Source organism: Aotus nancymaae, unplaced genomic scaffold (assembly GCF_030222135.1).
Source record: "Aotus nancymaae isolate 86718 unplaced genomic scaffold, 86718_ANA_hifiasm-v0.15.2.pri h1tg000006l, whole genome shotgun sequence".
Taxonomy (NCBI): domain Eukaryota; kingdom Metazoa; phylum Chordata; class Mammalia; order Primates; family Aotidae; genus Aotus; species Aotus nancymaae.
Window position 1 is genome coordinate 2,550,796 of NW_026988417.1, and position 24,066 is coordinate 2,574,861.

At 48.5% G+C, this 24,066-nt stretch overlaps 1 protein-coding gene across 2 annotated transcripts in view; it reads left to right on the top strand.

Moving 5' to 3' along the window:
- The first annotated feature begins 1,571 nt into the window (after positions 1 to 1,571).
- Positions 1,572 to 24,066, top strand: part of RNF4 (ring finger protein 4) — a 37,814-nt gene continuing 15,319 nt past the window's right edge. The window contains exons 1-2 of one of the 2 annotated variants that reach the window (XM_064365341.1): positions 1,572 to 1,706; positions 22,879 to 23,038. In XM_064365341.1, the coding sequence (XP_064221411.1) occupies positions 23,030 to 23,038 (9 nt within the window). In that variant the 5' untranslated portion in view covers positions 1,572 to 1,706; positions 22,879 to 23,029. Of the gene's footprint in view, positions 1,707 to 11,168; positions 11,241 to 22,878; positions 23,039 to 24,066 lie in introns of those variants that run through there. The other variant, XM_064365346.1, reaches the window with a different exon arrangement.

The following is a 24,066-nucleotide window of genomic DNA, read 5'->3' on the forward strand; positions in this document are numbered from 1 at the left end:
AAAAAAAATTAGCCAGGCATGGTGGCACGCACCTGTGTTCCCAGCTACTCAGGAGGCTAAGTGGGCTGATCATCTAAACCTGGGGAGGTTGAGGCTGCAGTGAGGCATGATCATGCCACCGCATGCCAGCCTGGGTGACAGAGTGACACCTCATCTCAAAAAAAAAAAAAAGATATTTTACACGGGAATTAGATTTATCCATCAGATACTCTGCCATGCCAAATTTCCTTTCAATTACAAAAAATAGCAAACACATATTGTTTGTAAACTCAACACAAAAACGTTAATGCTCTGGTTTCTATCTGCCTTGTCATTCCAATATTTGACTCAATTTTCGAGGTTAGACATTCACTGTAAGGTGGCCGGGTGAGGTGGCTCACACCTGTAATCCCAGCACTTTAGGAGGCCGAGGAGGGTGTATCACCTGAGGTCAGGAGTTCGAGACCAGCCTGGCCAATATAGTGGAACCCCGTCTCTACTGAAATTACAAAAAAAAAAAAACAATTAGCCGGGCGTGATGGGCGACTGTAATCCCAGCTACTCGGGAGGCTGAGGCAGGTGAATCGTGTGAACCCGGGAGGCAGAGGTTGCGGTGAGCCGAGATCGCGCCACGGCACCCCAGGCTGGGCAACAAGAGGGAAACTCCGTCTCAAAACAAACGAAAAAACAAAAACAAAAACCGGAAACTTACTGTAAGGAACAATGCAACCCAAGGCATTTGGGGTGACCTTCACGTTGCCTGAGGATGTGGACTAAGGTCTGGGTATTCCCAGGCAGCAGGGATAATGTGGGCTATTTTCCTGGTTGCTAAACCCACGTCCAAGTCCAGCTCAGGACCGGAGCTCAAGAAACCCACCACCCACTCTCCAGTCCGACCGGGGGCCTGCATGCACCTGTGCCGCGCTGCCCTGAGTCCAGCGCTCCATTAACTCTTCCTCCGTTAGGCGTAAGTCTCTACCCAGCTTGCAAAAGCCCCAGGGTCCTCGCAGGGGCGGGGACCCGCCCGCCCGCCCAGGGTTTGGCACGCGGAGGGGCTGAAACAGAGCCAGGCCCGGTTTCCACCCATCGTCAGAGCCCCCAGGCCCAGCAACCTTCCTCACAAAGGCCTCGTTAAAAGGCGAGGATACAAGAGCTGGGAGAGGGGTGCGGAACGGCCGTCGGGCACGAACGGCCAGCTCCGCGCCTCCGCCAGCTGCGTCAAGCCAGGGACACGGCGGCTGGTGTGCAGCTCGAAACCTAGAAATGGGCGGCTGGGGCTCGCTCGACTCCGGAGGCCGCTGGCGGGCCGGCTCCGGCGGCGTAGGGGCGGTCAGTGGCTGCCGACAGGTGCCTGGGCCGTCCTCACGCTACGACTACCTCAAGGCCTTGCAGGCGGGGCCTCGCCCGCGCCTTCTCTTGCCGGAAGGTGCGGGTTCGGACGCACGATTGTGGGCGGGGCCGGAAAGAGGCGCGCTGTAAAGTAGTAACAGATGGTTTTCTTATCCAATAGGATTAAAAAATGCCTCCCTACCCGGCCGACCGCGGAAGTAGAGGCGGCGGGCTGCCAATGGGGACTTCGGGGGGGCGGAGCCGCGGTCTCCGAAGCGGAAGTGGGTCGCTGTTGAGGCGGCGGCATCTTGCCTGAGGGGCTCTCCTCGGTGGCTGGAGAAGGAGCTTCCTCTCTCGAGTGCGACGGCGGCGGCGCCTGCGGACCTAACCAGCTACAGGTTAGGCCGGGCTTTGCGGGAAGGCAACGGAAAGTCAGAGCCGGTGCAGTTGCGAGGGTTAGACGGCTTCGCGGCCTACACAGGCCTGGGCGTCCGCTTTTTAGGAAGCCGCCTTGCGCGGCACGGCCCGGGCGAGGTCCCGCAGTCCGGGATCTCGAGCCAACTCTGGCCGCTCGCACTGCAGTCCGTGCGGGCGCGCGGAGCCCGGCTTGGCGCGGGAAACGGAAGTTGGGAGGCCTGCGTCTGGGTCCGGCTCACCCCGGCGGGCCGCGGCACTGGGGCTTCTTAGTCCATAGCCTTGGAAGGGAAACTGAGGCTCTGGGAGGGGCGGCAACACCCCCAAGGTCACTCGGAGAGTGGAGCGGGGTGTGCCATTGGGGGACGACCTGGACAGGGTTTTTGTTCCCTGCTGAGGACGCCGCCTTTGTGTGTCCGCGCCGCAGCCCCGCCATTCTGGGGCCTGCAAGTTTCCTGGGGTGCCCGGGCCGCGTGGCGGGGCCTTTTGTCGGTCGCGGGTGTGTGAGTGCGGATGCGGGCCTGACGGTGGGGGCGCCGAGCTCGCAGTCTAAAACTTAGTACGGCCCTGACTTCCGGGTGCGCTTCCGGGCGCGCTTCCGGGCCCCGGCGGGTGGTTGGAAGAACGTGTGACTGTGAGGCTTGCGGCCCAGCCCTGCACCACCCGGGCCCTTCACTGCCCTGGCGCGCCTGTAGACAGGTGTATGAAGATTGCCGCGACCGGAAACACAGTTGCTAGTAAACACCGCTTTTCCACCGTTGATCCATCGAGGGACAAGGGAAAAGGATAGAGCTTGGGCGAGCTGTTTTTGTGGGGATTTCAGCTTTGGTCTTTTACTTGTCGGTTGCCACGGACGTTCACAATCTTAGTAACCTTCGTTCTGTTTCTGCACCAAGTTCTTGAGCCAGACCTAGGGTCTCAGCTCTGGAGCCTACCTTAGACTGTCCAACTGGTTGGGGAGACCGAGGTCTAGAAAAATAAGGTGGTCTGCCTAAGGTGACGCAGCTGTTTGGCAGCAGATGAGATTAGGTCCTAACTGCGGGATTCGGCTTTTGAATTCAGTGACCAGGAGTTTTGGGACTGCTGACAATAAAAGGCAGAGACATTGAAGGGAATCTTTTGTTACTTTCTTGGTGGTTTACTTTTTAATGGACAAGGACACGTTGAGTTCAGCTTTACCTGTGAGTTTGGGGTGAAATAGGAACATTCGAGTAGAAAGATGTATTGCTGGCTTTTGTATTGCCTGAATTTGAGTTTTCAGATATCTTTAATACATTGTATATTTATCTTTTCTTAAATTACTACCTTTGTAAGGAGCTTTTGTGGACATTGTTTTTCTAATCTTCTCCATGAAATCTTAATGCCACACATAAACTATCTCTTTATATAATGTATGCACATCTGTGCTTTGTACATAAAATAAGATTTTTCACTCACCTTGATCAAAGTCGCATACATATTTTTGAGGTCTCCTGTGTGCCAAACTTTGTGCTTGGAATACAGCAGTAAACAAAATAGTCACAGTGGTGGCCCTCCTGTAGCTGGGTGAGGGTAGAGGGAATAAGAGATGCCTCATTTTATTGTGCTTTGCAAATACTGCTTTTTTGCAAGGTGAAAGTTTATAGCAAGCATTCATTGAGCAAGTCTGTAAGTGCCAGCCATTTTTTCAACAGTTTGTGCTCACTTCATGTCTCTTGTGTCATGTTTTGGTAATTCACAACATTTGAAACTTTTTTTTTTTTTTTTGTGACGGAATCTCACTCTCACGCACAATGGAGTGCAATGGCATGCTCTCACCTCACTGAGACCTCCTGGGCTCAAGCAGTAATTCTCTTGCCTCAGCCTCCCTAGTAGTTGGGATTACAGGCACGTACCACCACACCCAGCTTTTTTTTTTTTTTTTTTTTTTTTTGAGACGGAGTTTCGCTCTTGATACCCAGGCTGGAGCGCAATGGCGCGATCTCGGCTCACCGCAACCTCCGCCTCCTGGGTTCAGGCAATTCTCCTGCCTCAGCCTCCTGAGTAGCTGGGATTACAGGCACGCGCCACCGTGCCCAGCTAATTTTTTGTATTAGTAGAGACGGGGTTTCACCATGTTGACCAGGATGGTCTCGATCTCTTGACCTCGTGATCCACCCGCCTCGGCCTCCCAAAGTGCTGGGATTTTTTTTTTTTTTTTTTTTTTTTTTTTTTTTTTGAGACAGAGTCTTGCTCTGTCGCCAGGAGCCAGGCTGGAGTGCACTGGCGCCATCTTGTCTCACTGCAACCTCCGCCTCCCGGGTTCAAGCAATTCTCCTGCCTCAGCCTCCCAAACAACTGGGACTACAGGCGCGTGCCACCACGTCCAGCTAATTTTTGTTTTTAGTAGAGACGGAGTTTCACCATATTGGCCAGGCTAGTCTTGAACTCCTGACTTCATGATCCACCCTCCTTGGCCCCCCAAAGTGCTGGGATTACAGGCGTGAGCCAGCACGCTTGACCCACACCCAGCTAATTTTTGTATTTTTAGTAGAGACAAGGTTTCATCATGTTGGCTGGCCAGGCTGGTCTCGAACTCCTGACCTTAAGTGATCCACCCACTTCGGCCTCCTAAAGTGCTGAAATAATAGTCATGGGTCACCATGCCCAGCCTCAAACGTTTTCGTTATTACATCTGTTACGGTGATCTGTGATCAGTGGTTCAGGTTACCATGAACAGCACTCATATAAGACAGTGAACTTAATCTGTCAAAGTTGAGTGTGTACTGACAGCTCCAGTGACCTGCAGTTTCCAGTCTCTCTCTCCAGGCCTGTCTATTCCTTGAGACACAATATTGAAATTAGGCCAGTCAGTGTCCCTATAGTGTCCTCTTAAGTGTTCAGGTGAAAGGACCAGTCAGTTCTATCTCTCTTACTTTAAATCAAAAGTTAGAAATGATTAAGCTTAGTGAGAAAGACATATCAAAAGTTGAGATAGTCCAAAAACTAGGCCTCGTGTGCCAAACAACAGTTAGCCAAGTTATGAATGCAAAGGAAAAGTTCTTAAAATTAGAATGGACCGGGTGTGGTGGCTCACACGCCTGTAATTTCAGCACTTTGAGATGCTGAGGCGGCTGTATCACAAGGTCAGGAGTATAAGACCACCCTGGCCAATATGGTGAAACCCCATCTCTGCTAAAAAAAAAAATTAGGCGGGCATGGTGGTGGTGTGCGCCTGTAGTCCCAGCTACTTGGGAGGCTGAGGCAAAGAATCGCTTGAACCTGGGACGTGGAGGTTACAGTCAGCCCGGATTGCGCTGCTGCACTCCAGCCTGGGCAACAGAGCAAGACTCCATCTCAAAAAAAAAAAAAAAAAAAATTACTACTACAATGAACGCATGAATGATAAGCCAAACAGCCTTATTGCTGATAGGGTGAAAGTTTTAGTGGTCTAGATAGAAGATGAAACTATCCGTGACATTCCCTTAAGTGAAAGCCTGATCCAGAGCAAGGCCCTAACTCTCTCCAGTTCTATGAAAGGTGAGGAAGCTGCAGAAGAAGAGTGGAACTAGCAGGGGTTAGTTCATGAGGTTTAAGGAAGGAAGCCACCTCTATAACATGAAAGTTTAAGGTGAGGGAGTGAGTGTTGATGTAGAAGCTGCAGTAAGTTATACAGAACATATAGCTAAAATAATTGATGAATGTGGCCACACTAAACAACAGGCTTTCAATGTAAATGAAACAGCCTTATAAGGGGGAAGATGCTATCTAGGACTTTCATAGCTAGAGAAAGGTCAATACCTGGCTTCAAAGGACAGTTGACTCTTTTGCTAGGGGCTAATGCAGCTGGTGACTCTAAGTTTTAACCAGTGCTCATTTACTGTTCTGAAAATCTTAGGGCCCTTAAGAATTATGCAAAAATTGGCCAGGCGCGGTGGCTCATGCCTGTAATCCCAGCACTTTGGGAGGCTGAGGTGGGTGGATCACGAAGTCAAGAGATCGAGACCATCCTGGCCAACATGGTGAAACCCCGTCTCTACTAAAAAATACAAAAATTAGCTGGGCATGGTGGTGCACGCGTGTAGTCCCAGCTACACAGGAGGCTGAGGCAGGAGAATTGCTTGAACCCGGGAGGCGGAAGTTGCAGTGAGCCAAGATGGCGCCATTGCGCTCCAACCTGGCGACGGAGCGAGACTCTGTCTCAAAAATAAAAAAAATCTACTCTGTGCTCTGTCAGTGAAACGGGAAAGTCTGGATCGTAGCGTATCTGTTTACGGTATATTTTACTGAATATTTTAAGCCCACTATTGAGATATTACAGCTCAGGAAAAAAGATTTCTTTCAAAATATTACTGCTCATTGAGAGTGCACTTAGTCAACAAAGAGGTCTCATGGAGATGAATAAGATTAATGTTAACATCTGTTCTGCAGCCCATGGATTAAAGAGTAATTTCAACTCTCAAATATTACTTAAGATGTGTTTTGAGGCTGGGCATGGTGGCTGATTTCTGTGCTCACAGCACTTTGGGAGGCCAAAGCAGGTGGATCACTTGAGCTCAGGAGTTACCAGCCTGGGCAGCATAGTGAGACCATCCCCTCCCCCACCAATCTCTTTTAAAAAAAAAAAAAGGGAAGAAATGCATTTTGTAAGGCTATAGCTATATAGATGGTGATTCCTCTGATGAGTCTGAACAATGTAAATTAAAAGACCTCCTGAAAGGATACACTACTCTAGATACCGTTACGAATGTTTGTGATTTATGGGAGGAGGTCAAAATATCAACATCAGCAGGTCACAGTGGCTTTAATCCCAGCACTTTGGGAGGCTGGAGCAGGCGGATTGCCTGAAGTCAGGAGTTCGAGACCAGTCTGACCAATATGGTCAAACCCCATCTCACCAAGAAAATACAAAATTTAAAAATACAAAATACAAAAATTAGCCAGGCATGGTAGCACGCTCCTATAGTCCCAGCTACTTGGGAGGCTAAGGCAGGAGAATCGCTTGGCCCCAGGAGACAGAGGCTGCAGTGAGCCGAGATTGTGCCATTGCATTACAGCCTGGGCAACAGAGTGAGTTTCCACCTCAAAAAAAAGTCAACATCCACAGGAATTTAGAGGAAGTTGATTCTAACCTTCATGGATGACTGAGGGGTTCAAGACTTCAGTGGAGAAAGTAACTGTAGATGTGGTGGAAATAGCAAGAGAACTAGAATTAGAAGTAGAGCCTGAAGGCTAGGTGCAGTGGCTTATGCCTATAATCCCAGCACTTTGGGAGGCCGAGGCTGGTGGATCACTTGAGGTCAGGAGTTCGAGACCAGCCTGGCCACCATGGTGAAACCACATCTCTACTAAAAATACAAAAATTAGCTGGGCATGGTGGTAGGATTATTACTAAATAGTAATCCCAGCTACTCTAGAGGCTGAGGCAGGAGAATTGCTTGAACCCAGGAACCAGAGGTTGCAGTGAACCAAGATCATACCACTGCACTCCAGCGTGGGCCACAGAACATGACTGTCTCAAGGAAAAAGAGCCAGGCACTTGGCTCATGCCTGTAATCCCAACACTTTGGGAGGCAGAGGCAGGTGGACCATGAACCAGGAGATCCTGGCTAACAGGGTGAAACCCCACCTCTACTAAAAATATAAAAAATTAGCTGGGCATGGTGGCACACACCTGTAGTCCCAGCAACTCAGGAGGCTGAGGCAGGAGAATTGCTTGAGGCGGAGGTTGCAGTGAGCCAAGATTGCGCCACTACACTCCAGCCTGGGTGACAGAGCGAGACTCTGTCTCAAAAAAAAAAAAAAAGTAGCCTGAAGATGTGACTGAATTGCTGCAATTTTGTAATAAAACTTGAACAGATGGGGAGTTCCTTCCTGTGGACAGGCAAAGAAAGTGGTTTCTTGAGGTGGAATTTACTGGTGAAGGTACAGTGAACATTGCTGAAAGGATTATAACAAAGGATTAGAATATTTTTATAAACTTAGTTAATAAAGCTGTGGCAGGGTTTGAGAGGATCGAATCCAGTTTTGAAAGAAGTTCCACTGTGGGTGATGCTGTCACACAGCATTGCACGCTGCAGAGAAATCTTTCATGAAAGGAAGAGACAGCTGATGCAGCAAACTTCATTTTAAGAAATTGTCAGGCTGGGCATGGTGGCTCACTCCTATAATCCTAGCACTTTGGGAGGCCAAGTCGGGCAGATCACGGGGTCAGCCTGACCAACATGGTGAAACCCGGTTTCAACTAAAAATATATAATTAGCTGGGCATGGTGACAGGCGCCTGTAATCCCAGCTACTCGGGAGGTTAAGGCAGGAGAATCACTTGAACCTGGGAGGAGGAGGTTGCAGTGAGCCCAGATTATGCCATGGCACTCCAGCTTGTGCGACAGTGCAAGACTATGTCTCAAAAAATGAGAAAATTGTCACAGCTGCCTCAGTCTTCATCAACCACTGCCCTGATCCGTCACCAGCCATCATCTGGGCAAGACCCTTCACTAGCAATTTTTATTATTTTTCTAGAAACAGAATCTCTCTTGGCTGCCCGGGTTGGAGTGCATTGGTGCAATCGTAGCTCACTGCAGCCTCCGACTTCGGGGTTCAAGAGATCCTCTTGCCTCAGCCTCCCAAGTAGTTGGGATGACAGGCATATGCCACCACACCTGGCTAATTTTTAACAAATTTTTGTAGATGGGGTCTTGCCATGTTGCACTAGGCTGGTCTCGAACTCCTGGTTCATGATTTAATATCTATGGTTGAGTGATTCCCTACTTACTATCTCTTGCAGAACCACCCTGTAAGTTAGTTGTTGTAGTTAGCCCCATTTTACTCTTCCTGAGGCACAGGGAGATCAGGGTCACTTGCCCAAGGTCACACAATTAGTAAGCAGAGCTAGCAGCTTAACCCCTGACTCCTACCTTTGTTCCTTTTGTTAGGCTTTGTTATGTTACCTGCTTTTTTTGTGTGGTAGGAAAGCACATGGCCAGTTTCTAGTAACTTCAAATAGTAAAAATAAAACTTAGTAGTATCTTTCTTTTTGCTTTCACCCCAGAGGAGTTCTTAATAAATATCCTCAAGAAATTTTACTGATTCTCAGTTCCTAAGTTTTCTCCTCTCAGCAGCTAGGGGAAGTTGTCTTGGGGCCCAGGCATTTCCCTGACTGCTGCACCTCACCTCTTACTTTAGCCAAACTGCTGTTAAATTTTGCTGCTTGCTATAGCAGCATTTTTGTAACCTGCACTAAAATTTGCTTCCTTTCTAAGTGGTTTGATGTCTTCCAGTGTTGGTTCTGAAAAGTTGAAAATACCTCAGGTAGAAATGCACTCTCTTATTCTCCCATAAAGATCATCTGTGTGGTTTTTTTTTTTTTTTTCAAGAGGAGGTGGTCTCTCTGTGTTGCCCAGACTAGAGTGCAGTGGCTATTTGCGGGTGCAATTATATAGCACAGTACAGCTTCAAACTTCTTTTTTTGAGACAGAGACTCCAGCCTCTTGTCACCAGGCTGGAGTGCAATGGCACGATCTTGACTCACTGCACCCTCCACCTCCTGGGTTCAAGCCATTCTCCTGCCACAGCCTCCTGAGTAGCTGGGATTACAGGCACATGCCACCACACCCAGCTCATTTTTGAATTTTTAGTAGAGACAAGGTTTGCTGTGTTGGTCAGGCTGGTCTCAAACTCCTGACTTCGTGATCCACCTACCTCAGCCTCCCAAAGTGCTGGGATTACAGCCACCAGGCCTGGCTTTTTTTTTTTTTTTTTTTTTTTGAGACAGAATCTTGCCCTGGCACCCGGGCTGGAGTGGTGCAGTGGTGCAATCTCGGCTTACTGCACCTTCCACCTCCCAGGTTCGAACGAGTCTCCTATCTCAGCCTCCCTAGTAGCTGGGATTACAGGTGTGCAACACCATGCTTGGCTCATTTTTATATTCTTAGTAGAGTTGGGGTCTCACCATGTTGGCCAGGCCAGTCTTGAACTCCTGAGCTCAGGTGATCTGCCCACCTTGTCCTCCCAAAGTGCTAGGATTGCAGATGTGAGCCACTGCACCAGGCCAGTCGCAGAATAAATTTTTAAGCAGCAAAGCATTCAAAAGATGAGTTGTTTAGCCAGGCATGGTGGCATGCACCTGTAATCTCAGCTACTGGGGAGGCTGAGGCAGGGGAATTGCTTGAACCAGGAAGGTGGCGCAGTGAGCCGAGATTGCACTACTGCACTCCAGCCTGGGCAACAGAGACTCTATCTCAAAAAAAAAAAAAAATGAGTTGGGTGCTATTAAAGGCATTCAGGTAATGTTTTTTGTTTTTGTTTTGTTTGTTTTGAGATGGAGTTTTGCTCTTGTTGCCATCTCAGCTCAATGCAAATTCCGCCTCCTGAGTAGCTGGGACTACAGGCTTGTGCCACCACACCTGGCTAATTTTGCATTTTTAGTAGAGACGATGTTTCTCCACGTTGGTCAGGCTGGTCTCGAACTGACCTCAGGTGATCTGCCCACTTCGGCAGGTGCTGGGATTACAGACATGAGCCACTGAACCCAGTCGGGGTTCAGTTTTATAAGGGAAGCAGAGCATAAAGTTTGGAAAATTTGCAGCCTGACAGTGCGATAGAAAATAAAATTTCATTTTCTGAGGAGAAATTAAAGCCAACAGCAGGAATGTTAATCCCCAAGACAATGGGGGGAAATGTCTCCAGGGCATGTCAGAGGTCTTCATGGCCACTCCTCCCATCAGATGCCCAGGAGGAAAATACTGTTTCCTAGGCTGGATCCAGGGTCCCCTTGTTGTGTGCAGCCTAGGGACCTGGTGCCCTGTGTTCCAGCTGCTCCAGCTCTGGCCGAAAGGGGTAGAGCTCACACCATGGTGTCAGAGGGTACAAGCTCCAAGCCTTCGCAGCTTCCACATGATATTGAGCCTGCGAGTGCACAGAAGTTACGAATCAGGGTTTGGAAACCTCCGCTTAGATTTCAGAGGATATGTGGAAACACCTGGATGCCTGGGCAGAAGTTTGTGGCAGGGTGGGGCACTCATGGAGAACCCCTGAGAGCAGTGCAGAAGGAAATGTGGGGTGGAGCCCCCACACAGAGTCACTACTGGAAAACCACCTAGTTGAGCTGTGGGAAGAGAGCCACTGTCCTCTAGACCCCAGAATGATAGATCCACTGACAGCTTGCACCTTGCACCTGGCAAAGCTGCAGCTACTCAACGCCAGCCTGTGAAAGGTGGGAGGGAGGCTGTACCCTGCAAAGCCACAGGGGCGGAGCTGCCCAAGACCTTGGGAACTTACCTCTTTCATCAGCATGACCTGGATGTGAGATATGGAGTCAAAGGAGATCACTTTGGAGCTTTAAGGTTTGACCGCCCTGCCGGATTTCAGACTTGCATGGGGCCTGTAGCCCCTTTGTTTTGGCCAATTTCTCCTATTTGGGATGGCTGTATTTACCCAGTGCTTGTACTCCCCATTATATCTAAGAAGGAATTAAATTGCTTTTGATTTTACAGGCTTGTAGGTGGAAGGGACTTGTCTTGGATGAGACTTTGGACTGTGGACTCTTGAGTTAATGCTGAAGTAAGTTAAGACATTGGACTGTGGGAAGGCATGATTGTTTTTTATTTATTTTTTATTTTATCTATTATTATTTTTTATTTTTTTAATTTTTTTTTTTAAGCGACGAGGTTTCACCATATATGTCAGGCTGGTCTCAAACTCCTGACCTCAGGTGATCCACCCGCCTTGGCCTCCCAAAGTGCTGGGATTACAGGCGTGAGCCACCGTGCCCGGCCCGATTGGTTTTTAAATGTGAGGGCATGAGACTTGGGAGGGGCCGAGGTGGAATGATATGGTTTGACTGTGTCATCACCCAGATCTCATCTTGAATTCCCACATGTTGTGGGAGGGACCTGGTGGGAGGTAATTGAAATGGGGCAGGTCTTTCCCATGTTGTTCTCCTGATGGTGAATAAGTCTCACGAGATCTGACGGTTTTATAAGGGGGAGTTTCCTTGCACAAGCGCTTTCTCTGCCTGCCGCCATCCACGTAAGATGTGACTTGCACCTCCTTGCCTTCCACCGTGATTGTGAGACTTCCCCAGCCATGTGGAACTGTTAAGTTCATTAAACCTCTTTCTTTTGTAAATTGTTCAGTGTCGGGTATGTCTTTATTAGTAGCCACAGTGTGAAAACGGACTAATACAGGTGCACACTGCTATACTGGCTCCAGTCATGTTTTTAAGGCTCCCTTTATTTCCTAATTGTGACTGTTTTTACTTGCAATGTAAGGGCTCCATTCTGCCCATCTCTGAAATTATTTTTTTCCTTTTCAAAAGCACTCTGCCATCTTTTCAAGGTATCTGCCATCTCTTTCAAGCATCTGATGAGCTTGATAACTTTTGGTGGGGGTGGGAGGGAACGACAGGGTCTAGCCCAGGCTGGAGTGCAGTGGCACAGTCATAACTCACTTTAGCCTCGACCTCCCTGGGCACAAGCAACCCTCCCATCTTAGCCTCCTGAGTAACTGGGACTATAAGCATGTGCCATCACACCCTATATATGTATATTTTTTTGTATTAATATTTTGTAGAGGAGGAGTTTCACCATGTTGCCTAGGCTGGTCAAGAACTCCTGGGCTCAAGCAGTCCTCCTGCCTCGGCATCCCAAAGTGCTGGTATTATAGGTGTGAGCCATCCCATCATACCCAGCCAAGAGCTTGGTAATTTCATTGGGAAAAAAAGATCTTACTTATTTACATGTGTGCCAAGTACTATGCTAATGGGTGGGGACACCATGGTAAGTATTTGATAAATAACATTTCTTGTCTTAAGGGAGTATAGAAGAAATGGTTAAGTCAGGAGTGGGAGGAGTGAGAGAAATGGAAGCAACCTTTCAGGTAGGCCTTGAAGAATGAGCAGAAATTCACCAAAATGGGGTGGGAGTGGCGGGACCCTTGCCTGTATATCAAATTATGGCACTGATAATGAACTATACGTTACTCCAGGTACCCTGAACGTCAGTTCCAAGTCCCCGACTTCTTTCAGGTTCCAAGTCAGGTTCTTTGAACTGACTTCCAGGATACCTGGAGTAAAGGACATTTCTGCTTCTGCTTGAAGTATTGTTTGGAAGCATGAATTTGTTCCAGTGAGGTTGCTATTTTAGAGAACCTCTTGAGAGTTTGATGTACGGTGTCAACTGTGAGAAACATTAGGTGAACATGAAAAATTGAGGCCAACTGAACCAAGCCATGTAATTACACATACCTTAAACATCTATCAGCTACCTCAGTTGACTTGTGTGTGAGCCACATTTGTGCACATCTCATGTTCCAGCTCAGCATTCACTCTCTTTCCCTCCACTTCTCAATAACTCACAAGCTGTAAACCTTCTGAGGCCCACTTCTACAGAGAAGCTTCAGGCTTTTTTCAAGGTAAAGGATCACAGTTGTATTTCTTAACCATTTAACGTGTTTAGAACTTTACTACCATTTTCACTAGGTTGTTTTGTGTATGTGTGTCACTGACAACATTTTTTAGTGTTGTGCCCCTAATTTTACTTTTCCTCACAAACTGTGGGTCTTTGCATAGCAAGATTTTTTTTTTTTTTTTTGGGGGGGAACACATATGTCTGTAACTGCAGATGAAGCCAGAAAGGTGAGGGCCAAGTTGGGAGGGGAGGTCGGCTCTATGATACGAAGATTTTGGCCTATGTTCTGTGGACGGTGCTTGTGATCATTTGGGAGCACTTGCAGTATTCTTGGATGTTTTGGAGCCTGGTGATTTTTTTGGGTATTACCTTGTGGCGCTTTTAACTTCCTTGAACCTCCTCCTCCTGCTCTTCGGCCTTTCTGTCTCCTGTAGAGCATTCTTGTTGTAGCTGCTTGTTTTTCTTTGTCTTCCCTGGGAGCCAGTGGAGTTTTGACTTGCATGTGTGCTTTTTTTTTTTTTTTATTAAAGACAGGGTCTTACTCTGTCACTGAGGCAGGAGTCCAGTGGCGTGATCGTGGCTCACTGCTGCTCCAACTTCCCAGTCTTAAGCGAGCCTCCCACCTCAGCCTCCCAAGTAGCTGGGACTACAGTCACACACCATTATACCTGGCTAAGTTTTTGTATTTTTTTTGTAGAGATGGGGTTTCCCCATGTTGCCAGGCTGGGACAATGACTTGTTCACTTTCTAGGTAAAGTGTTGAAGGAGAGTTGAAGAGGGTCTAGATTAGGGCTTCTGGATGCTGGATTTCTTCTTCGAGATGTAAGCCCCTAGAGAATTGGATTTGGCTAGCCCTTTGGTGACACCTTGGACTGTTCCTTAGCCCACAGATGCGTCTGACTAAGGGTAGAGGCCCATGTCTTTCTAGAGGAGTCCGGAGCTGGAGGCAGTGCTGTTTGAGATTAGGCCCCCTCTGGTGTGCCCTTGAGAGAATTCCTATTATGTGGCACTGCTCAGGTGCTCCCATCTGGCATGGGTCAAATAATCAGATTTGCGAGCGTCTTACAACCATCCGTATGCCCCAGCCAACCCGGGGTTCTGGATGCAGGAGAGGCAGCTAAGCTGCTAGCTGGTCTCCAGCAGGCTCTGCTCAGTCGCCATCAACACCAGGTAGCTTGGCAAGCCTGCCTCCTTGTGCTGACTGTGGGCTCCCGGGCAGGATGGGGGATGTTGACGGCCTCTAGCACCTCAGGTAAATCTGCCCATTGGCCTCTGGAGGAGTGGCTCCTTAGGTTTCCTTCATTATCTTACCCTTTCTCCTGGCCCGTAGAAACTACCTTGTTTTTATATGGGTCCCCAAAGCCTAGGCCATCTTGGCTAAAAGATGTGAAAGCCGTTTGCTCCTTTCAGGGCCCTGGAGATTTTGGTTGTGGCCTGATTGCTGGTGGCAGCTTGGCAGCTTAATCAGGGCCATAAGATAATTTATTGGAAGACCTGGTTACTTGGCATCTGAACCTGCCTCATCACCTCTCCGAGCATAGTCTACTGCTTTCCGCTTTGATCAGATTCATTCCTCTTGTCCCTGCAAACCTTCAGGGGAGGCCAATTTTCAAGGCCCCTGAGCCTTAGGAGTAAATCACTCTGGGCGAGGACGGCATGTCACTGCCTCTGTGTGGCTTTCTTCACCCTCCTCTGAGTCCTCCTCTAAGTCTAAGCCATTGTGATTATCTACATCCTGCCAAGTCTTTTCTGGAAATGAATAAAGCCCTTGTGAGAGCCGGAAGCATTGGTTCCAGTTCCTCCTGTGGTGAAGATTTGTTTTGCCCTTATTTCATAGCACTCATACCATAAGAAGAGATAAACTTTCCAGCCCTTCTGATATAGTATCTATTTATTATTTAATTTGTTGATCATCTTTCCAGTGAGAATGTATGCTCCATGGGTGGTTTTTTTGTTGCTGCTTCCCATTCCATTCCTAGCCCCTGGAGCAGTGCCTTACCCAGACGTGGCGCCTGTCAATAGTTAGCAAATTAGTTGATAGAGTGTTAGGTGTTATGGTGTTAGGAACCATACTGGGTGTTTCCTTCAGCGGTCACTGTTCCACAGAGATGAGGTGTTCTACTTCATTAAAGACGTGGACACTGAGGCACAGAGGCCAAGTATTTGTGCAAGGCTGCAGGGCTTATATGGCCAGCCACATCATTGCTGACCACTTAGCACATACCCTCCTTTGTATAATGAGCAAGAGCCTCCTGGTTCTCTTGAATATTAAGGTGGGTGTGGTTACTGATATGACTGAGGGCATCAGAGTTCCATTTAAGAGGTGTTTGTGGCTGGGCGTGGTGGCTCACACTTATAATCCCACCACTTTGGGAGGCCAAGGTGGGTGGATCACTTGAGGTCAGAAGTTGGAGACCAGCCTGGCCAACATGGCAAAACCCCGTCTCTACTAAAAATACAAAAAATTAGTTGGGCATAGTGGTGGGTTCCTGTAATCCTAGCTAGTTGGGAGGCTGAGGCCCTAGAATTGCTTGAACCCAGGTGGTGGAAGCTGCAGTGAGCCAAGATCACACCACTGCCCTCCAGCCTGCCTGACAGAGCAAAACTCTGTCTCCCAAAAAAAAAAATTGTTTTTATATTTTTATTTTTATTTTTATTTTTATTTTCATTTTGAGATGGAGTTTCACCGGTCACCCAGGCTGGAGCGCGATGGCGTTGTCTTGGCTCACTGCAACCTCTGCCTCCTGGGTTCAAACGATTCTCCTGCCTCAGCCTCCCGAGTAGCTGGGATTATAGGAGCCCACCACCACACCTGGCTAATTTTTGTATTTTCAGTAGAGACAGGGTTTCACCAAGTTGGCCAGGCTAGTCTCAAACTCCCGACCTCAGGTGACCCGCCTGCCTCAGCCTCCCAAAGTGCTGGGATTACAGGTGTGAGCCACTGTGCCCAGCCTAGGTGTCTTATTTTCAGTGGATAATTGTGTCAGACCCTGCCTTCCAGGTGGGATTTGAGGGCTCTGTGTACCTGATGTAGGGCTGGGTGGGCTAAACAGAAGAGCTGCTCATTAGAGCGTCTCCCTGTGGACTGGCTGCAGAGTTACAGGGTCCTGGTTATGGTGTGCTTCCCACAGCCCCTTTTCTGCTGACTCTTTCTTTGCTCAGGAATGCAGTCGTATGAGATACGGTGATAGAGTTTGGTTCCAGTCTACCACTCTTCCTGCCAGCCTAACAATCTGTTTCTATCCATTAGCAGACTGCTGTGTATACGATAGAGACAGACGCACATGTGCATACGCAGTCCCTGACTTAGTGTTTCATTTAGGATTTTTCAACTTGCGATGAATTTATTGGGAGTTAGCCCCATTGTAAGTCAAGGAGCATCTGCATGTCATATACATACATACCATGAATATACATAATTATATGTCACACTCCTGCTACAGTGGGGGGGATCAATATCTGAAGTGCTTATAATAGCTTTATTGGAGGGGGAAAAACCTCTAAGAATAACAGAATAGGGAGCCACGGTGACTCAGGACACTTGTCCTGGTGCTTGAGGAGGCGAGGCTGTGCGTTCAAGGCCAGGCTGGGTAACATTTAAAAAAAATAACAATAATTACATAGACCTTAAGTAATAAATCTATAAGATTGAAGAAAGCCCCGAAGCCCTCCCACCTTCCATCCCATCTGCCACCTCTCTGTGCTGCACTCTGAGCCTCATGGCTTTGTTCTCACCTGGGCTGCCCTGAATCTCCTCCTTGGTCTACAGTCTGGCTTGTTCAGTCTCCCATCTGTTCTCACCGGACACAGGTGACAGGGTCTCTAAATGCACATCTCAACATGTCATGTCTATAGTAAAACCCTCATGGCCCTGCCCTGAGGGTGTAGTTAACGAGGCTTGTATGATCCGGACCTTCCGCACCTTTGTTGTCCTCAGTTCTCTCTCCACCTCCACGTGGTGCTTGTCTGGGGCATCCCTCATCCTTTATGCCCACCGCACCCACACCCATTGTTTTTTGACACTTTCGGCCCCATTCAGTCAAGCTTCCTCTAGACAGCCCCGCTGGTCCTCAGTGCGGTTGGACTGGGGCTGCAACTCCTTTGCGGCTGCTTCCACTCGCTTAGGTCACCAGAGTCCCACTTCCCATGTCTGAGCTCACTGGCCGCCTTTTAGTCCCTCCGCCTGTGCATTGCAGCTGTTCACTACTTCTTCCTCCTTGAAGAAGGAGATTTTTGTCTTAAGTCACACAGCTCCAGGTTCTCCCAGTTTTGTTTCTTTTAAAATCTCTTGGCTGGGCGCAGCGCCTGTAATCCCAGCACTTTGGAAGGCCAAGGCGGGTGGACCACCTGAGGTCGGGAGTTCGAGACCAGCCTGATGAACATGGAGAAACCCTATCTCTACTAAAAATACAAAATTAGCTGGCTGTGGGGGCTCATGCCTGTAATCCCAGCTACTTGGGAGGCTGAGGCAGGAGAATCGTTTGAACCCAGGAGGCGGAGGTTGCAGTGAGCCGAGATTGCGTCATTGCACTCCAGACTGGGCAACAAGAGCGAAATTCTGTCTCAAAAAAGATAAGTAAATAAGTAAGTTTTTTAAAAATTCTCTTTTACAGACTTTATCTACCTGCCTTCCCAAGTTTTCACACATTCTGAAATCTCGACGTCCATCCCAGTTCTCACTTTGGAGTTTCCAGCTACCTGTGGCCCTTTCTCCCTGGGTATCTCACACCGAGCTTTTCTAAAACTATCCTCAGCTTCTGTTTTATTCTCCCTTCCCTCATTTGGTTTTGTGGCATCACTCTGGCAGATTAAGAAGCTAGGCACCTTGGCATGAGTTGTTTCTCCTTTCACCTTGGAAGCTTTAGGAATCACTAGCATCTGGCTCTCCTGACCGGTCAGACATGACCACTTCTCTACCCCATCTCCTCTTTTCTTAGTGGTGGGGGCACCATCACCCAACTCTTACCCCCGTATAGTTTTCAATAAATATGAGCATCTGCTTTGTGCAAGGTTGTGGCTAGGTACAAAGTAGAAATAGCCCTGTCCTTGTAGCACTTATGTAACTGAGAGAGCATACCGGACAAGAGACGGAGGGTGCTGGGGCCCTTTCTGAAATGGAGTGCATGTTGGCAGAAGGAGGCGGCAAGGGTTCCCTTGGAACACGCTAAGTTTGAGTAATCTGAAAATCACCGTCAGTATCTGATTCTGCCACTAACATACCTATTTGAGGAGGTTTAAGTCCAGCTCTGTTTGCTAGGTGTGGACGACTTTGGGCAAGTTACTTAACTCCTGAGAATCCTTAGCTGCCTCGTGTGTGAAATGGGGACCGCGACAGTTGCCTGTTTCTTTACTGGGTGATGTGAGGAGCCATGGATGACGTTCATATTTAGGAAGCACGGTGCCTTGTGCGTGTGTGTAGAAGGCACCGCTGAGCTGTTGTTAGTTTTCTTATTCCGTCGGACTCCCTCACCTGCATGATTCAGAACCCTTTGTAGTTGGTTAGGGCTACTTTCCCATGACCCCTTAGGTCTCCATTCACTCTGCATTTTTGTGTTCCCACCACCCTGGGGATGCTCTGCTGGGAATACTCCTGTCTCACTTCAGTGCCCTGGTGAAATCCAGCCTCTTGATGCATTTCCCTAAGGCCAGCCTTCCAAATTCCTTCCAGCTCTGACTCCTGACCCTTTCTAAACCCAAAAGAGAGAGAGAAAAACAAATTGCTATATGAGCCAGTACATGGAGAATGAGGAAGCTCCAGAAGGCTTTGCAGGGAAGTAATAATGGTCTAGCTGGGCCATTATTAGGGATGCAGGAGGCTGGTTTCAGAGTGGTGAGGGGTGTGCAGGCCAGGACAGCCACAAAGGACATCTTCAGCAATAGTTGGAAGCCCAAATATCAACGAAATGGGAGGAGAGAGGCTTAAGAACAGCCCGGATGTTTCCCTTTGCTCTCCAGGCTGATCTCTCCATCTGCCTTTGTCAGTGGCATTTCTCTCTTCTAAATTCTGAGATGTACTCTTGATGTGGATAGTTTTCTAGTGGAAAAAAAAAGCCCCTATGTTACAGGTGTGCACCCAAATGTAAGATATTTCTTGGGATCAGAAACATTTGTGGACATTAGAACCCAGGACATGTGGTGGATCTGGGACTGTCGGGTGGTCTGAATGGTCTTGTGAGTCCTAAGGTGATGTCGGGGCACCTCCCACCTCTGTTCAAACCAACTAGAGTCTCGGCCTAGCCAGAGCCTCTTCCCTGAATGTCTGTTTAAAGTTGAACACTTACCAGGTGAGGTGTTGCTTTGGGAAGCATTTCTGCAGTTTTGTTTTTTTTTTAAGGGGCTTTACTTTGTCGCCTGGGCTGGAGTGCAATGGTGCAATCATGGTTCACTGCAGTCTAGAATTCCTGGGCTCAAGTGATCCTCGTGTTTCAGCCCCTGTAGTAGCTGGGACTACAAGTGTGCGCCACCACATCTGGCTAGTTTTTTAATTTTTAATATTTTGAGACAGAGTCTTGCTCTGTTGCCCAGGCTGGAGTACAGTGGTGCCATGTTGGCTCATTGCAACCTCTGCCTCCCAGGTTCAAGTGATTCTTGTGCCTTAGCCTCCTGCATAGCTGGGTTACAGGCATGCACCACCACACCCCACTAATTTTGGTATTTTTAGTAGAGATGTGGTTTCACCATGTTGGCCAAGCTGGTCTTGAACTCCTGACCTCAAGTGATCTGCCCACCTCGGCCTCCCAGAGTGCTGGGATTGCAGGCATGAGCCATTGCTCAGCCTCATTATTTCAATTTTTTTGTAGAGGCAGGATCTCACCATGTTAACCAAGCTGGTTTACAATTCCTGGACTCAAGAGACCCTCTCCCTTTAGCCTCCCAAAGTGCTGGGATTACAGGGCATAAGCCACTTGTGCCTGGCCCGTTTGTGCATTCTGGTGAGAGCACCTGTAGTCCCATAGCATGGGCCAGCCTAAGGAGATGCAAGTTACCATTTTAACACAGTGAAGGGGATTTCAGCTCCAAACCGTTCAGGTCAAGCTGGAGAATGAGATGCTAAGGGAGTGAGATACTCACACTATGCCATTTTCTCAGAACCAGACCACCAAGTGTTGAAGAAATCCTCAGCTCAGCTGGGACGGGCGGCATCTTTGGACGTCTCCTGAGAAACCTGCTCCGGCACCCCTTCTCCTGTACTTACACACTTAGTTCCTAACTCAGTTGTAGCTGCCCACTGGCACCCTCCTTACCCTTCTACCTCCACTAGATTCTGTACAGAGACTGAGTTTACTCATTGCTATATTCCCAGGGCAGGGGCCGTACTGCTAATGAGGCAGGAGGTATGCAGCCCCTTCTTAAATCTGGGTGGGAGGCCAGGCGCTGTGGCTCACACCTGTATTCCCAACCTTTGGGAAGTCGAGGCAGGTGAATCACCAGAGGTCAGGAGTTTGAGACCAGCTTGGCCAACATGGTGAAACTTTATGTCTACTAAAAATACAAAAATTAGCCAGGTGTGGTGGCACGAAGCTGTAGTCCAGCTACCTGGGAGGCTGAGGCAGGAGAATCACTTGAACCCAGGATGTGGAGGTTGCAGTGAACTGAGATCATGCCACTGCACTCCAGCCTAGGTGACAGGGGAGATTCCATCTCAAAAAAAAAAAAAGAAATGCTGAGTGGGATTTATCACACAGCATTGTAGGGCTTGAGCAGGTTGGAGCTGAGCACTGGAAGGTGTATTTGTAGAGACTGCCAGCCTGGTGCTGGGGGGCTGAGTATAGTGATGGGTGTGTGTCAGCCCACAAACGCTGAGCGTTTACAGTGTGCCTGAACTGTTCTAGACACTCTGTTGTAATAACTTCTGGAATCCTTGCACACCCTTGAGATAGGTGCAGATCTGTTCTATAGGTAAGGAAATGGTGCACAGAGAAGTTCAGTGCCATGCCCCAAGGTCACAGGTTGGGGTTTGCAGGTGCCTGATTTTTTGTTTTTGTTTTTGAGACAGAGTCTTGCTGTATCGCCAAGCTGGAGTACAGTAGCACGATCCCAGCTCACTGCAACTCCCGTTTTCCAGTTTCAAGCAATTCTCCTGCCTCAGCCTCCCAAGTAGCTGGAACTGCAAGCACACACCACCACGCTCGGCTAATTAGTTTTGCATTTTTAGTGGCAACGGGGTTTCACCATGTTGGCCAGGATGGTCTTGATCTCCTGACCTCCTGATCTGCCCGTCTCAGCTTCCCAAAGGGCTGGGATTACAGGCGTGAGCCACCGCGCCCAGCCTGTTTTTGTTTATTTGAGATGGAGTTTTGCTCTTGTTGCTCAGGCTAGACTTCAATGGCACAGTCTTGGCTCACTGCAAGCTCCACCTCCCAGATTCAAGAGATTCTGTTGCCTCAGCCTCCTGAGTAGCTGGAATTACAGCGTCCACCACCCGCTCAGCTAATTTTTTGTATTTTTTAGTAGAGATGGGGTTTCGTCATGTCGGCCAGGCTTAGTCTCGAACTCCTGAGCTCAGGTGATCCACCCGTCTTGGCCTCCCAGGGTGCTGGGATTACAGGTGTAAGCCACGGTGCCCAGCTGGTGGCTGGATTTCAATCCCCGTTGCCTTGCTTAAGAGATGTGCTCTAATTGGAATGCCAACCAGGCTCCATACACCATGCTTAGGAATTAGGCCTTCATAAGGTGCCAGGGAAAGTTGCTGCAGCAAACTGTTTTGGAAAGATGGGCTGGCAGTAGGATAGATGGGTACCGAGGGACAGGAGACCCAGTATGAGCAGGTACGGTCATGGTTCGGAGGAGGATGACAGCGCAGCGCTGGGGATGCACAGAAGGGTGGATGTGAGAGCGTTCCTGTCGTTTCTGCCACCTGGGTCTCTCACCTATGTCTACTTTGCAACTCCATCTCATAATGCTACTTCAGTGCATTCCATGGTGTGGTCTCTGGAGCAGCAACTCCTGGGAACATGTTAGAAATGTAAATTGGGGGGCCTAGCAGCCTGTGCTTCACGAGCCCTCTGTGGGCTGTGGGAGAGCCTGATGCAGGCTCATGTTTGTGAAGCACTGTCCTAGTCTAAGCCACTAGCACCCAGCAGTGGGTGACCACAAGGGTCTTGTCCTTGCTTTGGCTCTTTGTTAGTCCCTCAGCCTTGCCCTGTGCCCAGGACTCGTGTCTCCATTACCCACTGCATCACTGACACTGAGTTTACCGTGGTCAGCCTCACTTCTCAGTGGGTCCCTGAATTTAATCCGAGGGCCTCTCAGCCTCTGCCTCTGGTGATTTCTCTACATTTCCTCAGACCTTGTACTTGGCTTCCGGGTCTGCAGTCTCCCAGTTCACCTGTGCCAGTGACACAAGGCTCAGCTGGACACACAGAATGCCTAGAGTGGCTCTTGTCTCCTCAGCTCCGACAGTGAAACTGTGGGAAGAGCCTCTGGGCTCTGCTTGGCTCAGAAGCTTGGTCCCTTCCCTTCCCTTTGCTGAGGATTTGGTGTGGTCATGGTGGAAGTGCTGACTTTTGCCTCTTCACAGCAGTTAGCACAGTACCTTGCCAAGATGACAGGAGCTGGAAACAAGGGAAGGAGGTGGCATAATAATTACAGTCGCGGGCTTTGGGATCAGGAAGTCCTGTATGTGACAATAATGCTTACTTCCTGAGGTAAATATAGAATTAAAGATGTCATTGCGTAAAATATTCCATAAAGAACCTAGTAACAGAAAGGACCAGTACATTATTGAACTGGGCTTTGTTATCAGTGATGGAAGTGGCAGCATTGATCACATTGATATCTTTGTTTTTCAGGACTTGAGAATACTGGAAACCTGTCCAGATCCAAATTCTTCTGCAAGCCAGATGAGTAACCAGAGGGCATGAAAGGTTGAGAACACTGGACTTCCCTGCAAACCTTGGCATAGATCACTTCCTTTTCTGGACGTTGGCACCAAAGAGCACAATGAGTACAGTAAGTTTCACCAGCTCTTGAATTTTTAATTTTTTTAGGGCTAATTACCGTCTTCCTTGTAGCACGTTCATGAAAGTGAGGTCCATGGTGGCACTTCTGAGTAACCTAGTTCTTGAAGGACTTTGTATAGAATCTTTCTGGTAGTTACATCAAGTTACTTATTGAGCTAAATTCCAGTCGTAAAGGGCAGTGCCCTGAAGACAGAACTCTGAGAAGGAATAGCTTAGGGTTTGAAAATCTCAGGCCTTCAGAGCAATTGTCAGTAACCTAGAAATACTAAACTTTTTGGGTTTGGTTGTTTTGTTTTGTTTTGTTTTTTGCCTAGACTGGAGTGCAGTGGTTTACCGTGCACAGAATGCTCACTGCAACCTCTTCCTCCAGGGTTCAGCTGATTGTCTATTGGTCAGCCTGGTGTTGAACTCGTGACCTCGTGATCCGCCCACCTCAGCCTCCCAAAGTGCTGGGATTACAGATGTGAGCCACCAGGCCAGGCCTTTTGACTTGTTCATTGTAAAAATTATTTGTAGCCGGGTGTGGTGGCTCACGCCTATAATCCCAGCACTTTGGGAGGCTGAGGCTGGTGGATCACGAGGTCAAGAGATCGAGACCATCCTGGTCAACAAGGTGAAACACCGTCTCTACTAAAAAAATACAAAAATTAGCTGGGCATGGTGGCACAGGCCTGTAGTCCCAGCTACTTGGGAGGCTGAGGCAGGAGAATTTCTTGAACCCAGGAGGCGGAGGTTGCGGTGAGCCAAGATCGCGCCATTGCACTCCAGCCTGGGTAACAAGAGCAAAACTCCGTCTCAAAAAAAAAAAAAAAAATTATTTGTAGACTGGTCATGGTGGCTTACAGCTGTAATCCCAACACTTGAAGGGGTTGAGACAATAAGATCACTTGAGCCTAGGAGTTCAAGACCAGTGAGGGCAACATAGGGAAACCCCATCTCTACCAAAAAAAAAAAAAAAATTTTTTTCTTTTTTCTTTTTTTTTTTTTTTCCTAGAGTGCTCAGGAGGAAATTTTTTT